The 15,675-nt window shown below is 39.6% G+C and overlaps 1 protein-coding gene across 3 annotated transcripts in view; it reads left to right on the top strand.

The window, feature by feature from the left end:
- The window catches only part of CDK13 (cyclin dependent kinase 13), a 135,331-nt gene extending 122,942 nt beyond the window's left edge, over positions 1–12,389 (top strand). Inside the window, exons 12-15 of one of the 3 annotated variants that reach the window (XM_046020097.1) lie at positions 685–732; positions 2,234–2,439; positions 4,895–5,167; positions 5,797–11,233. In XM_046020097.1, coding sequence (XP_045876053.1) covers positions 685–732; positions 2,234–2,439; positions 4,895–5,167; positions 5,797–6,647 — 1,378 coding nt within the window. In that variant the 3' untranslated portion in view covers positions 6,648–11,233. Of the gene's footprint in view, positions 1–684; positions 733–2,233; positions 2,440–4,714; positions 5,168–5,796 lie in introns of all 3 variants that reach the window. The other 2 variants (XM_046020096.1, XM_046020099.1) reach the window with 2 other exon arrangements.
- The last annotated feature ends 3,286 nt before the right edge of the window (positions 12,390–15,675 follow it).

Below are 15,675 nucleotides of genomic sequence, written 5' to 3'. Positions count from 1 at the left end.
TGTGATTTGATTAAAGTAGTTTTCAGCTGTGGTGTTGAATGACGGTAAATGGTATCAAACATGAATAGAGTGCCTGCTGTGTGAGAGGCACTGTCCAGCGCCTGCGTATGTTAACATGTATTACCTCTACCCCGTAAGGTAGATTGTATTGCTAATCTCATTTTTAAAGATAAGGAAACTGAGGCACAGAGGTCAAGTTACTTGCCTGATGAGACACAATAAGTAAGTGGCTGAGCCAGTATTTGAACCTTCAGAAAAGCAAATAAAAATTTGGTCATCCTGGAAAACATCGCTGGTGTATCCAGAGTCAGCGTCACTAACCTGTACCTTTGAGCTGTTTGTTGGGTATTGCTTATCTTTCCTAGAGATGAGTGTTGAGATAATCCACAGAGGAAGCTCTTAGCTTTAAACTGTGGGAGGGAACCAAAGCCCTTGTTAGTGGAGTTCTTTGCTTGCTTTCCTCTCATGGGGCTTTACCGCAAGAGCATCGAAGTGAAGTCACTCCAGTTTCCCTACTCCGCAGTGTATCTGAATTCAGAATATCCCACCAGGGACATAAGGCCACACATCTTATGATACATGCACATGCACAGCGCACAGAAAGGAAAGTCTTCGGCGGGTTTATGATGCCTTAAAGCTTCCCAATATCAATATTTCAAATTGTACCTTTGTTTGTTACTCCAGGAGGTTTTTACACGCTGAGGCAATGCACCATAGTAAGATGGCTGAGAGGTATGCCTTTGTTTTGTTTTTGGACCTCAGGTGCATAGACTTGGTTTAATCATAATCCTTGTGTCACTCATCATTGGTCCATGCATGGCTCTCTTTTTTTTCTTTTAGTTACTTAGTTATTTTAAATGATTTTAATAAGCAGCCATGAACCTACCAAATAAAAGCTAGAACCTTGACAGTAACCTCCGTTAGTCATATCATCCCCTCTCCCCACCCCCTGCCCTACGACCTGTCCCCTTGCCTCCCTCCACCTGAGGTAACCATCATCCCTGTTTTCTTTTGTATATACTTTTGTTGCCATCTATATGTATTCATAAAAAGTTCTATTTAAAAATTTTAGTTGTTTTTAATTTTATTAAGAATTTATTAAAAGGGTGTCATGCTGTTTGTAATCTTTTGGGAATGACTTTTTTTACTTAATATTATATTGCTAAGATTGGACCATATTGTTGCATATGCCTTTACTTTGTAACGTGAGGTGAGAGTAACCGAAGAGGAGGTGTGAACGAACTTGCTGTGCAGGCCACTCTCCAGGGTCGAGGTCAGGAGAGAGGACAGAGAGTCTCGAATGATTTGACAGCAGCTTCAGGTGTACCCCTTGGAGAGCGTCCTGAGAGGGAAACATACCCAGGTTGAAGACGGCAGATCCGTCACCAGGTTGGGGCTGTGTAAGGGCATTTGTAGTTATTCTGGGCAAGTTTATTAACCTTTCCAAGCCTCAATTTTCTCATCTTTAAAATAGATACAGTAGTAACTTCCCACTGGAATTTTTATTAGGATAAGAAGAAAACAACTTACAAATCAAACATTTATGTCTTTAAGCAAAAGTTACTCTATAGTGTTGTCAGTTTTATGAAATCACATTAAGGCAGAATTGCTTCAGAATTGTGGGTAATTTTGATAGTTGCTAGTTTTTCAGAACTCTTTGTTGTTGGGTAGTCATGAGCCTGGATTACCTACTTTTGAAACTTCTCTGTAGCATAGTTTAATTTTAGAGCACTTCATTATGGAAGTAAATAAGAGGGCATTAAAAAAGTAAGACGCTTTTACTAGGAAGTTTTTCACAGACGTTATCTCCTAGCTTTTACTCCTTTTTAATCCTGTTTCCATTTTCTGCAAATGGCATATTTTTTCCCTTTTTTCCCATGTCCTGTTCAATGTGTGGTGGACTGTGAGAAGACCTGGCTTTAAAAGGTTGCACCAAGGATGATAGTAACATACTTTTATGAACTTGTGTTCTTCGTTCATAGTTTTACTAAATGATTATTTACTGATTATTCAGAAGTCACAGCAAAATAGTCTGGCTGTAGAGGTGAAGCTCTGAAGTTGGGGGGCAGGCGTCAAGGCTGTTTTTACTGAGGAGTCACACAGCGTGTGTCTGCAGTCTTCAGGAACGACTGGCGGGATGGGGGGGTGGGGAGCAGCTCTGTAGTGACTGTTAGCAGCTTTGGGGTGTTGTTAAGAAGTAACATTGCACACAGTTGGATACTTTTTTTTCCAGCCTTCCTTTATGGCAAGACTGTCATGAGCTGTGGAGTAAGAAGCGAAGACGACAGAAGCAGATGGGCATGACTGATGATGTGTCCACAGTGAAAGCCCCCAGGAAGGACTTGTCTCTCGGCTTTGACGACAGCAGGGCCAGCACCCCGCAGGGCGCACTGCCATCTTCGCAGCTGAAACCTCAGGCCAACTCGAGTCTCGCACCTGGTCAGTAGTGCTTTGCGCGGTAGTCGGTGTTCTTCCCTTGTTCTGGCCTCACGGTGATGAGACTGCTCTAGTGTAAGCATCTGTGGCCGAAACATTCAGGTTTATTCCCCACACTCGACACTTCCCTGGGAATTGCCTGCGCAGACGCCGCACTGTCCCCGGCGCCGCAGTAGGAAGCCACCGAGGCTTAAGATGGACTTGGCAGAGAGCGATCAGTGAACGGTCAGGTTTCTTGACTTCCTGTCTGCCCTAGTGCAGGAGTTCGTAGACAGAGGGAAACAGCCGAATTCCTAAAAGAAGCTCTTTTATGTGGCTTATAATGTCCACAAATCACTCTTAATATAAGTCCCATTATAGTCTAGAATCTCAAAGATTGGACTCTCCTGTGTGCCAGAAAGGACTTGATGTATGATGAAGAAGGCTATTTGGGGGAAACAGATTTCTTCCTCTGACTCAGTTGTTCTAAGAGTCAGCTGCTTCCTGAGAATGAAACCTTTTCAGTGTGGTTGGAAATTTATTAAACTCATTCTGTCACTTAGTTTTAAAGGTCAGTTGGTTGATGAAAATAGAACTGATCAGATTCAACTTTTGGTGGTGGAGTATAAATACAGAGTAGATTAGTTGAGAAAGCCTGAGAAAGATTACCTTTAATGCTTTCCCATGTAAGCTGCAAGCTTATACTTGACCTTGGTCAGACTACATTAAAGCGCTGATACATGTTACTTTACAAACCAAAACCAGTTGTTAGTTGTTGGTCAGCGTTTCATTTTTTGTCCCCCGCCCCTTTTTTAACTGTCACTGTTAAGTGAGAATTCTGGTTTTGTGAAATAGAAATGAATCCTTTGTGCTCCAATTTTGTCATCATCATCTGTCTTAAAATTAGAAAATGCCCTTTCTGTAGAGGAGAGAGCATCGTCACAGAAGCTCTGCTGATAGAGACATGAACTGGAAAATGAGGGAAACTGGCTCTTAGCGCCACAGCAAACAGGCTTGGCTCCTTACTTAGTAATGCCTGCGGGTCATAAGAAGAATTTGCAAAAGTTTGTTTCAAGTTACCCTAAAATTAACAAAGAAGTAATAAAAGTATCTCAGGATATATAAAGAGAGAAAATCAAAGGATAGCCTTAATCATCAGTGTTTTCATCTTCTTGAAGTCTCTCTTCTATTTGCCTTCTATTCTTTTTTTTTTTTTTTTTTTTTTATTTATTTATTTGACAGAGAGAGAGGTCACAACTAGGCAGAGAGGCAGGCAGAGAGAGAGGAGGAAGCAGGCTCCCCACGGAGCAGAGAGCCCGATGTGGGGCTCGATCCCAGGACCCTGAGACCATGACCTGAGCTGAAGGCAGAGGCCTAAACCACTGAGCCACCCAGGCGCCCCTGCCTTTTATTCTTATAGAAATTGCTTATCGATGTAGTATCACTGAGCTTCCACAGTAGTGTATACCCTCGAGCCTTGTTCCATGTGACTACAGAGGCTTGCACAAGAACCTGTGTAACCATCACAAGTCTAAACGGAAAATTCGAGAAAAACAAGGGCATCTGTTTTGCTGGTGCTGAGCAGATGAGCTTGTGTGCACATCATAAGCATGTTTCTGTAGGAGGTCCAAACTTCCCAAAGTGAGTTAACTTAAAAAACAGTGATTTGAATAAAATACATTTATGAAAGAGTCTACAACATTGCAGTGTGAATTTACTGCAAAAACAAGGTGCAGTCCTTAGATATAAAAAGCATTATTTGAGACGAGCAGTACAGTGAGTAGAGCTCTAAGTCTGGAATCAGAGCACCCAGGTTCTCACCTCAACTCAGCCACTTAGAGTGTGTGACTTCGGGCATGTGAGTTAGTGTCTCTGGAGGTCAGTTTCTTCAGTTAAAAAAAAAGGAGCGGCGCGTACTAATAACAGATCACGGCTTTAAGGTTGTTGTGAGGAGTAAAGGATGTGAAATGCTTAGAGAATGCTGACTCTGTAGGTGTCCTCCTCCTCCGCTCTCCTGATTCCCGCTTCTGTGTAGGGGATGGGCTTCCAGCCACAGTCTCACGTTTCCTTTTTGAAGTATTTCCCCCTTCAGAATGGGCCACAGTTTCAGTTTTAACTTCAGAGCAGTTCCATCTTAAACGTCCATGAAATTAGAACTAGACTGAGATGCCTTTTTCACAGCGTTTCTTAAACACTGTCCCACAAATGTACATATGAATATGGTCACACAGGGCCATTTTGGGGGGCGGGGTGTGCTATGAATGACGGCAATGCTAATTAATACAAATTTTGTCTTTAGTAAAAACAGGCCCTGGACAGCAGTTAAACCACAGTGAATTGGCAATTCTCCTAAACCTACTGCAGTCTAAAACAAGTGTTAATGTGGCTGATTTTGTCCAAGTGTTGAACATTAAGGTAAACTCTGAGACTCAACAGCAGCTAAATAAAATAAACCTTCCTGCTGGAATTTTGGCAACAGGTGAAAAACAGACAGATCCATCCACACCACAGCAGGAGTCTTCGAAACCGCTGGGAGGAATTCAGCCTTCTTCTCAGAGCGTGCAGCCTAAAGTGGAGACTGACGCTGCGCAGGCGGCCGTGCAGAGCGCGTTTGCGGTTCTGCTGACTCAGTTAATAAAGGCCCAGCAGTCAAAGCAGAAGGATGTGCTGCTAGAAGAGAGGGAGAATGGATCAGGACACGAAGCGTCGTTACAACTCAGGCCACCTCCAGAACCTAGCACCCCAGCGTCGGGTGAGTGTGCGGATGGCCGACCTCTAACACGCTGCTGCCCGCGCCGTGTGTGTGGTGTTGGGGGGCAGCGGTGACGCGGAGTGTCCGGTGGCATCGCCCGCGGATGGGTTCTGAAAAATCCCAGGTCACCGGTTATGGGTTGTTTCCTTATTCATTTATTTCTAGGAGCAGCTTCTTTAACAAATTATCCGTGGGTGACGTGGCTCATTTTGAATGCCGTAGAGTTTTGTCTTGTAAACCTGTAGTTGAGAAATAGTCTTTACTCCAACTACAAGACGATACTGACCAAGGCAGAGACTCTGTGTATAGGAGCTTTTGTTCTTCAAGCTATAAATAGGTAGATGTGAGATACCTTTGAAAAGTCAAATGCAGTTAAATTTTTCAGTCACCATAGACTTAGAGTAGCCCGCAAAGTAGTACTTATATCGCTTTTTCCTTCTTTTGCTTTCCCTTCCTCTCCCTTTTTTCCTCCTTTCCTTCCTTCCTTTCTCCCTCTCTTTTTTTTCCCTTTCTCCAGAGATGGAACTTCTAATGTTCTTTACAGCCACCCATAGGAAACATGGACTGTTTTGAACTTCTAGTTTTCCATGATAACTTTTAACTCTCTTTTTTCACTTTGTGTCACTTAGGGCAAGATGACCTCATTCAGCACCAAGATATGAGGATGCTGGAGCTCACACCAGAACCAGACCGGCCTCGTATTCTGCCTCCTGATCAACGACCTCCTGAGCCACCTGAACCACCACCAGTCACCGAAGAAGATCTGGATTATCGGACAGAAAACCAGCATGTTCCCACCACTAGCTCTGCGTTAACTGACCCTCACGCCGGAGTGAAAGCAGCCCTGTTACAGCTGCTCGCCCAGCATCAGCCCCCGGATGACCCCAAAAGAGAAAGTGGTATTGATTACCAGGCAGGAGACACTTATGTACCCACATCCGACTACAAGGACAATTTTGGATCCTCTTCTTTCTCTTCCGCTCCCTACGTTAGCAGTGACAGTCTGGGAGGTAGCTCTGCTCCAACATTGGAACGACGGAGCTTCATTGGAAACTCGGATATTCAGTCTTTGGATAACTACAGTACTGCTTCATCTCATTCTGGTGGTCCGCCTCAGCCTTCTGCCTTTTCCGAGTCATTTCCCAGTTCAGTAGCTGGATATGGAGACATTTACCTCAATACCGGTCCCATGTTGTTTAGTGGAGACAAGGACCACAGGTTTGAATATAGCCATGGCCCCATTGCAGTCCTGGCCAACAGCAGTGACCCTCCCGCAGGGCCAGAGAGTACTCATCCTTTGCCAGCAAAGATGCACAACTATAACTATGGCGGTAACTTACAGGAAAACCCGGGTGGCCCTGGCCTCATGCACGGGCAGACCTGGACTTCTCCTGCCCAAGGACCTGGATATTCACAAGGATACAGGGGACACATTAGCACACCAGCTGGCAGAGGTCGAGGCAGAGGGTTACCATACTGAGTATCTGTTTTTCCTCAGGCACATCGTTTTTATCTGGAAAGACTTTTCTAGCTGCAGTTTAAGGCAGCAATCCAAGAGACTTGAATAATATTAATTCAACAACAGCTTTATTTTTATGTGGAAAAGGGTCTTGCATACAATAGTTAAAAAAAAAAAAAAACCTTTGCTTAAATTCATGCTGTTCTAAAAACTAGATCTGTTGATTGTACATCTTCACAAATTCTAGTTAACTGTTTTATTTTGTATTCTTGCAGTTTTAAGTGGATGCTAATCTTAGGGACATAAGAGTCTTTTATGGCCCTCTTGCAGATCTTCTGAACTATGCACATTTGTGCTTTTTTTTGTAAGTTTGGACCAACTTTTATGTAACAACCAACCAGTCGTCCCCCCCTTCCCCGCCCCCCTCAGTTTTACAACAATCAGAAAGGGCACTGATTTATTTGGTATTTTCTTTTTACAAAGCTACCTTTAGTCAAAGGTCACTGTCAGTCTTTGCACCTGCTTTCAGTGTTATTGTGAAAGGTGTACTTTGTGCTCACTTCAGAAAATAAAACACAACCTTTCTCTTGATGCAACAGTTTTATAAAAAAAAAAAAAATGGTCAACGTTATTTTTGTTTTATTTTGCAGATTATCATAGCTGAGCAAAATGCATTCAAATGAAATAGTGGGTTTTATATGAAAAATATGGGGTGGGGAGGGTAAGTAAGTGCCTTAACAGGTAAGCTTAAGGTCTGAAAAAGCAGTTAACCTTTACACCCATTTGTCTTCTACAGGGAATCAATACACTGTATTGAAGAGGCAGGGAGCTCTCCAGTGTTTTCGGGGCTGCCTGTCAGTTCCTGCCAGATCCATTCCCTCTGCCTGTCCCACTTTCTTCTTTCCTGCCTGTCGTTGGGCTGTGTTACCTTCCACTATCACCTTGTCTTGATAGGAGAGTGAGAGCAAAGAAAGGGACTAGAACTCCAGTCAGGACCTTGTTACTTGCAAGAAGTTCTACAAAGTTATGTCATAAGTGGTTGAAAGTAATAGCTAAATGAGAATTTCCGAGTACCATTTTTTTCCGGGCTGCCATACTGTCCCTGTTTCCTTTTGTCATGGATCATTGGAAGGCGGTAGTGTAGACGCAAGGCTTCAGAAACAGAATTTCCCCGATTCTGTTTCAGCTCATGGGGGGGGAGGGAGGGTGGCAAACATCATATATCTTAAGTTATGCAATTGCCATTTTAAGAAAAAATTAACTGTTCAGTTTGTTAACTAGAAACATTGCCTAGATTGAATCTACTGATGCTAAAAAGAAGTAGTGAGAGAAAACCTCTTATCTTCCCTCCTCTTACCTTCTGTGAGGTTTATTACGACTTCTGCCAGATTTAGAGCAACTTTAGTTCATTTTAACATTTTTTTCCTTTGTTTAAAAGCAACAAAGAATGACAGACTAACCCCTATGTAAGCCGTAATGGTGTCAAGTCTGACTAACATTTTGTGCACGCTCACGCGCACACAGAATTATAATAATTCTCAACAGGAACCAAAGGTGAAGAACCAGTGTTTCCGTTATCACTAAATGGAAAAATAAACTCTGGAAATGAGAGTTGTGCCAATTAGCCGTTTTGTTTTCACTGTTCTCCTGGTAACTTACTTTTTGATTGGAATTGTAAATTGAAAAAACTGTTTTAGAATGGAAATTGCTCCACTTCTAAACTCAGTCTTTTTACCCCCACGCCCTCTATCTGACTTGTGACCCTTCATTTCAAAACAGTATATGGGAAACATTATAGTTTGGTGACAGTAAGGATATTTTAAAGTGGATATTTTACCATTTTACTGCTATAAAATGAGTTGATGTCAGTTGATCATTTTATTTTTTCGATGGAACTTTTTTTTTGTTGGGGAGAAATGAATGGAAGAAAAATTATTTTGCTTTTATTTGAATATTGCGTACTAACAACATAATAAAACTACATTGCAGGAAGTGAAGAAATATTTTGAAATTTAGCAAAATAGCTACAGTATTCAAGTATCTGAAATTTTAATATGGTGAGTCTTAGCGCTTTAGACTTTCCTATAAGTGACAGTATCTAAGTTATTCTTAATAGTCACACTCGATAATTCTGCTGACCATAGCAGCTAACTGAAAATTGAAGATATTTATGTGACATGAATAGCCTGTGTTTTAAAAATTAAATATTTTGTATAAAATTGAACTGTGTTTGGATAGTTCTTCCAACATTTCAGTTATGTATTTATGTTGGGTGAGTGGCTGGGAGGACAGGGAAACTGTTGATTGAAATTTGAACCGCAGCTTCTCGTATTACCCTAAGACATCGTTAATTGTGCGACATACCAGTATTTTACGTACCACTTAGAAAAAAATTGTTGCCAATTAAACGACAACACAATGCTAAGATGCATGAATTATGACACTTCCCAAATTCAGAGATGTTAGTCTACAAAAGAATCGATGAAATACGGTAGTAAAAATCTTAATGCATCCCTTCCGTACCATTGAATACTTGAGCAAATTTGGTTTCATAAAAAGAACAGGGATGGAAGTCACTAATTCCAATTATAATTACCGTAATCCCTGAGTATTTCTGAGTGAAATCTCAGGAACATAATATATTACTTAAGTTTGGGGGACAGACACAGGTAAGTCAGATGGCAGCTATAAAGATGAAAGTTGAAGGCTCAGAAGCCTGACCTACCAAAACAAGGCATTTTACTGTCTCCCCTGTGAAGTTCCCTTTTGCGTTTCCTGACCCAGGAAGTTCCTGCATGCAACTCAAGTCTCCTATTTGTTGGAGAGTTGTGGTCACCCATGAAATGTTAAGAGACTCATTTTAAGGGGTGATTGATGAAAATGGTTTGGGGGAATGTGAATTAGGATAATGCTCTAGCTGTGATTCAGGGCTCCGTTCTGTCAGTGAACATACCGTCAGCGCCTGCCCAGTGCCAAGCACCTGGGACGCGTCAGTACAGTCAAGTACCTGGTATGTCAGTACCCGCGAGGGGCATTAAGTCATACTTGTGGTGGGCTGCCAGGCTACTCAGCTATATCTAAGTTATGCATAAGCGAATGTAAGAGATGACGATGTGAGCGTGAAATTTTGAAGTCAAATTGGAAAAGAGCAATAACATTCCAGAAAGAAATAGAACTACTGGAAACTCTATCATGAAAACAGATTTTAACTTGCATCTGGCCAGTTTGTAAAAAGCCCATCTGCAGAAAAGATCAGGATTTCGTAAGAAAAATGGAAGGTGAAATGGGTTAAATGCTTCCAAACTACTCACAGGAACTTGTGAGTCAAAGTTCTGCTGTGTTTGCTGGGAGCACAGTCCAGTTTTACGCAACTTTTCACCATAGGTCCTTTTTTCTTTCTTTTTTTTTTTTAAAGTAAACCTGAAATACAAGTTCTGAATGAAGATCTACTGATCCTCGGGGATACTGGTTTGGGTACTTTTAAAGTCTGAAACGTATGTTCTAATAATCTAGTATCATATGATACTTCCCTTCGCTTTATATAGCTAAGAAAAAGGTTCAGAGATGGGTTGCCTGGGCTGTCCCTCTAAGCCTTATCTAAATTCTGCAGGAAACACTTAACTTTTTAACAAGAAAATGGACTTAAAATCGTTACCAGTGTCTAAAATAATTAAATTTATAAACCAAACAATGAGTTTAACACAAATGGCTTCAAAAAGTCAACTCTAAAAACAAAAAATAGAGAAATAGAAAACTTATCAGAAGCCTATAGCAGGATGTATAGGTTTTAAAAAAGAGGTTCCCTTTTTTTTTTTTTTTTTTAAGACAGTAGTTATTTAAAATCTGACAATTCGGTAGTAAGACAAAATCTTTCATTTAAATCTGTTTTCTGTTTGTAGGAGGAAAATCAGTAGGCCTCTGCAAACATTGCTTTTAAATTCTTTCAAGGTTTTATAATTTCCAGCGGTGTTAGGAGAGCGCAACAGTTTCTCATTTACCAAGCCTCTTTAGATCATTTCTTAAAGTGTTTTTAGTTTAAAAATAAAAGCTATTAAGAACAAATTAATAAGCTATCAAGTGATCCAGTTCAAGATGGAGAAAACAGAATATTGACCACAATGGAAAAACCTTGTCCTTTGAATTATGTAGACTAACAAGTCTTGTGGGTCTTACTCCTTTCAAATGTCCTATTAAAAAAGAATTTTTAGTTCTAATTGCATTCAGAATGAGGCCCTGTAAATGAATCACCCTTTGATTTTTTTTTTTTTACAGTTAGTTTGTTGTAAAGGTGTTGTGCTTTCTTGCAAGAACTTTTAGTAAAGTCTTGTAACTGTGAAATCTGATGTGTTTAATATAAGCCATTTGTTTAAAAAAAAAAAAAAGGCTGTATATGATAGTCTGTAAATAAACTGCCGTAAGAATTCCAGGCCATTTTTAGCCTTGTTTTATTCTTGCTTATACCCAGAACAGACTTTCAGGAACAATCTTACCTGACAAAGAGGACTACTTGTTATCCATTGTGCCATGTTTTAGGGACAAAGCTTAAAACCCAGAACACTGAATTTCCAGGGTGCCTGGGCGGCTCAGTTGGATAAGAACACTTATTTTTCCCTTTTTAGCCTGGTACACATCCGAAATGTAGGAACACATCCAGTCATAACCATTAATATTTAGCCTCGATGGATGTATATAAATGAGCATCTACTCTTCTTACAACAAATGGGGTTATATTGCCCATAAGTTTGTGGTTTTGTTTTTTCATTTAATAATACATTGTGAACATCCTTCTCTGTCAATAATTACATTCTACCCTCTTTTGGATGGTTGTCAATTACTCCTTTAAAGAAGAACTATAACCTAAAATTTCCTCATTGCTGGATACAAACTATTTCTAACTTTTCTGTTAAAAATGACAGTGTGCTAAAAATCTGCATCAATACACAATACCCATGATTTCCTTGGCATTGCTGGCGCAAGGAGTGTACTTCCAAACCTCTGCTGAGCCCGAATTGCCCAGGAAAGGTCTGCAAGTTTTACATTCATTCCTATCACTCTTCCTTTAGCTCTGTTAAAACTTTTAAAGCTGCCATTTGGACAGGTGATAGATCATCTTAATTTGTATTTCTTTGATTGCTGATGAAATTCATTATTATTTCATGTCAGCCAGGTATCTTATCTTTTATTAACTATTCACATGTTTAATTTTTAGGTGTTTATCTCTGTCGCTTTGAAGAGCTCTTTGTATAAGAAAGAGAGCCTTATGGAAACTATAACTTTAAAAATACTATATGGTGTGTTTTGATGTAGGAAAATTTAACAGTTACATATATATGTAGTCAGTTCTATTCTGTTCCTACGGTTTCTCCTTTGAAAAGCTTTCTCCAAGATGATTTTAATTTTCACACAAGTTTTGTTTTATTTCTCTGGCTTCCTACTCTCACCCTTCCGTGCTAAACCATTTTAGGATTTAATTGATTAGATGTTGTGAGGTAAGGGTCCAACTTTGTTGCTTTCTTTGAGTGGCGAACCTATGCAAACAGCCTTGGTGAACCGTACGTCCTAGTCCTAGTTCGTAAATGCCATCTCTGTATTCTGGGGGTCTGTTTCTGGGCTTTCAGTTACGTTCCACCCTGATTTCTTTTGTTACAAGTTTGCTTGGATCATATCTTTATCAATTATGCATCTGACATTGTAGTGTTTTTATCACTGTATTTTCAACTCTTTGAACAATGGGTAGTACATGGCAGACAATAATACTGTTGTAGGAGGGAACTTAAGTGTCCCTTTTTCAAAGGTTTCTATTCTGGCCTGTTTATTTTTCATTGTGACTATCAGCATCATTTTGATCACTGTTCCTATGGTATCCTCTTAGGATCGTAACTGGAAACATTAAGTGTTTAATTTACTTAGAAGTGTTTCTGTTGAGAGCATAGAATGGTTTTTTTCACATGTTCCTCCTTAAAAGTTCCAAAATTTTCTTTACCATAGTTCTGACATGTTGGTTTTTTAAAAAAGTTTCCAAAAAATATTTTTGTTGACTTTAGAAATGGCCTCTTGTTATATAAGTACTGTAATATTTTAAACTGGGCACTGCATAAATCAGAAAGGTGTCATGTGAGGGGCGCCTGGGTGGCTCAGCGGGTTAAAGCCTCTGCCTTCGGCTCGGGTCATGATCCCAGGGTCCTGGGATCGAGCCCCGCATCGGGCTCTCTGCTTGGCTAGGAGCCTGCTTACTCCTCTCTCTCTCTCTCTGCCTGCCTCTCTGCCTACTTGTAATCTCTATCTTTCAAAAAAATAAATCTTAAAAAAAAAAAAAAAAGAAAGGTGTCATGTGGGTTTTTAAAACACTGGCCACATTAACTTTTACTATGATTTTTAATAATTTTCAGTTGATTGAATATGATGAGCATTCTTGTTTCTGATTTTATGCACATCTAGTTTTTAGTATTTCACTCCTGTGTATAATTTTAAGTACAGATTAGAAATTGAATATTAAGAGTATGCATGAAGCTCATTTATTAGGAACAGACATTAAATTTTTTTCAAATGACTTTTCAATGTCTACCATTATATAGATTTGCTCCTTTGAGCCACGGATAATAGAAACAAACTATGTTAGTAGAAGCCAATATTGAGCCGCTCGTTTAAAATGCTGCTGTATTCTATTGACTAACCATGTATTTAGAATTTCGTATTTATGTTTATGCATAAGAGACAAGTCTGGTTTTGATTAACAGGTTTTGATAGCTTTGCAGAATAAACTGGGAAACTATCTCGTGCTTGATTTAGAATAGTTTATATATTGTGAGAATTACCGGTTTATTGACATTGACTCTTCTGCAAGGTGATTTTTTCAGTTTTTTTACTTCCTCATGTGTTCTTGCTCTGTTCAGGGTTCTGTTTCTTGAGTACATCTTGTAGTTTTCCCTTTTCTGGAAATTCATTGTGTGGTCTACCTTATATTTAAAATGTTTTCCTGGGGCGCCTGGGTGACTCAGTCGGTTGAGCGTCTGTCTTCAGCTCAGGTCATGATCCTAGGATCTTGGGATTGTGACCTACGTTGAGCCCTGCATTGGGCTCCCTGCTCCACAGGAAGACTGCTTCTCCCTCTCCCTCTGCCTGCTGCTCCCCCTGCTTGTGATCTCTCTCTCTCTCTCTCTCTGTCAAATAAATAAAATCTTTAAAAATAAATAAAAATAAAATGTTTTTAGCATTAGGGTACCTGGGTGACTCAGTTGGTTAAGTATCCGACTTCAGCTCTGGTTGTGATTTCCTGGTCTTGGGATAGATCTCCCCCTCAACCCCTACCTTGCCTCCCCTTGTTGGCTCCCCACTAGTGGGGAGTCTTCTTGTCCCTTTCCCTCCCTCTGCCCCTCCTGCTCTCTCCCTCAAATAAATAAATAAAATCTTTTAAAAAGTAAAATGTTTTTAGCATATAGTTGCACTTAATAATCCCAGTGTTGTAAATACATTTCTTATCTATTATAGTATGATAATTATAACATAATACTATCTATATTATAATGTGTCATTTTTTGTCTTCTCTTAGCCTGGCAAGGGTTTGTCCCTCCATTCTTTCTCGCCACCAGAGAAGAATGATCTCTTCCTCATTTTCTCATTTATTTCAGCATTTTGACTTTTACTCCTTTCTTCTACTTCCCTTACTTATTCCTACCACTTGAGGATCCATTACTGACTGATACGCTTGTTTTTCTTTCTCCAATTCTCAAACCATGTTACTGTTAGGAATTCTCTGATGGTTTTAATAATTTTCAGTTGATTGAATATGATAATGAGCATTCTTGTTTCTGATTTTATAAATATCTCGTTTTTAGTATTTCACTCCTATGGCTCCATCCCATAGGTTGAGAATGGTGTGTTTTCATTATTGTTTTCTAAATATTTGGTGGCTACAAATTTGATTGCTTGTTCGATCCAAGGATTATTTAGGATAGTGTGTTTCAGTTTGTAGGTGGTTGGCTGCATTTTTAATTTTTTTACCTTTTTTCTTGTTATTAACTTAGAGTTTCTATTTATAGCCAGTGCACACAGGCTGCTTTTTAAGATTTATTAAGGATTTCTTTTTAGCATGCTAAGCAAACACATTTTGTAAATATTTCCTGGTTCTCTGGTACAGGGTATGTCCTTTGAAACGATGTGTCATATAACAATTAGGTCAATGTTATTAATTGAATAGCGGTAAGAGTCTCTCGATCCTTCTATCTACGCTCTGCTTCTCTCAAGGAGAAATGTAAATTCTCATACTGCTCTTACACATTTTTCCTTATACGCCTAATCCTCTTTGTCTTACATAGTCTGTGCTGCATTCAGGACTTACAGGTTCATAGAGTCATAATCTTTATTCCGTTTATTCAAGTTTTGTAAACCTCTAATTCTGCTAGGTCCAGTTTTAATATTATCAAACCTACCTAGTCTTTTGTCAGTTGATTTTATACTCTTCTTTTTTCAGTGTCACCTTGCTGGCTTTGTTTTTAAACTTCTGCTAACTTTCTTTTTCTCTCTCTTTAAAATTCGTGTTTGGGGGCCTTCTGTTGATTTGTAATGTTCCTGTTTAGCTTTAAATGTTTGGAAGACATATGTAAACCCATTTTTTGAATGAATGACCTCAGGTATAAAGGAGTTGCTGTAGACCATCACCAAATAAAAAAGAAATCTGCCCACTTTCCCCATATCCTAGCCCTCCATTTCCTTGTGTATTTTTGGAAGTAAAATTCATGATTTTAGACTCATTTAAAAAACATGATGTTTCAGTTCTGTTACATAACTATTATAATCATTACCTAAACCTAAAGCCACATGGAACATACTGGCACAGAATGTTAGACATGCTCGTTTTAAGATCAGGAAGGGACAAAGATGCCCATTATTAGTTACTACTTGGTATTCAACATTTCGTGGCAGGTCTTTGTTACACAGTTATGAAAGCGGGGGAGAGAGAGAAAGGAAGAGAAAAGTAGGTTTGGAAGGGAAGAAAAAGTTCTTAATGGCAGACTGTATGACTGTCCACCTAGGACATCAAAGTGAATCT

This window comes from Meles meles, chromosome 10 (assembly GCF_922984935.1).
Source record: "Meles meles chromosome 10, mMelMel3.1 paternal haplotype, whole genome shotgun sequence".
Taxonomy (NCBI): Eukaryota; Metazoa; Chordata; class Mammalia; order Carnivora; family Mustelidae; genus Meles; species Meles meles.
Note: the sequence above shows the minus strand (reverse complement) of the source record. Positions and strands in the feature narration are given on the sequence as shown.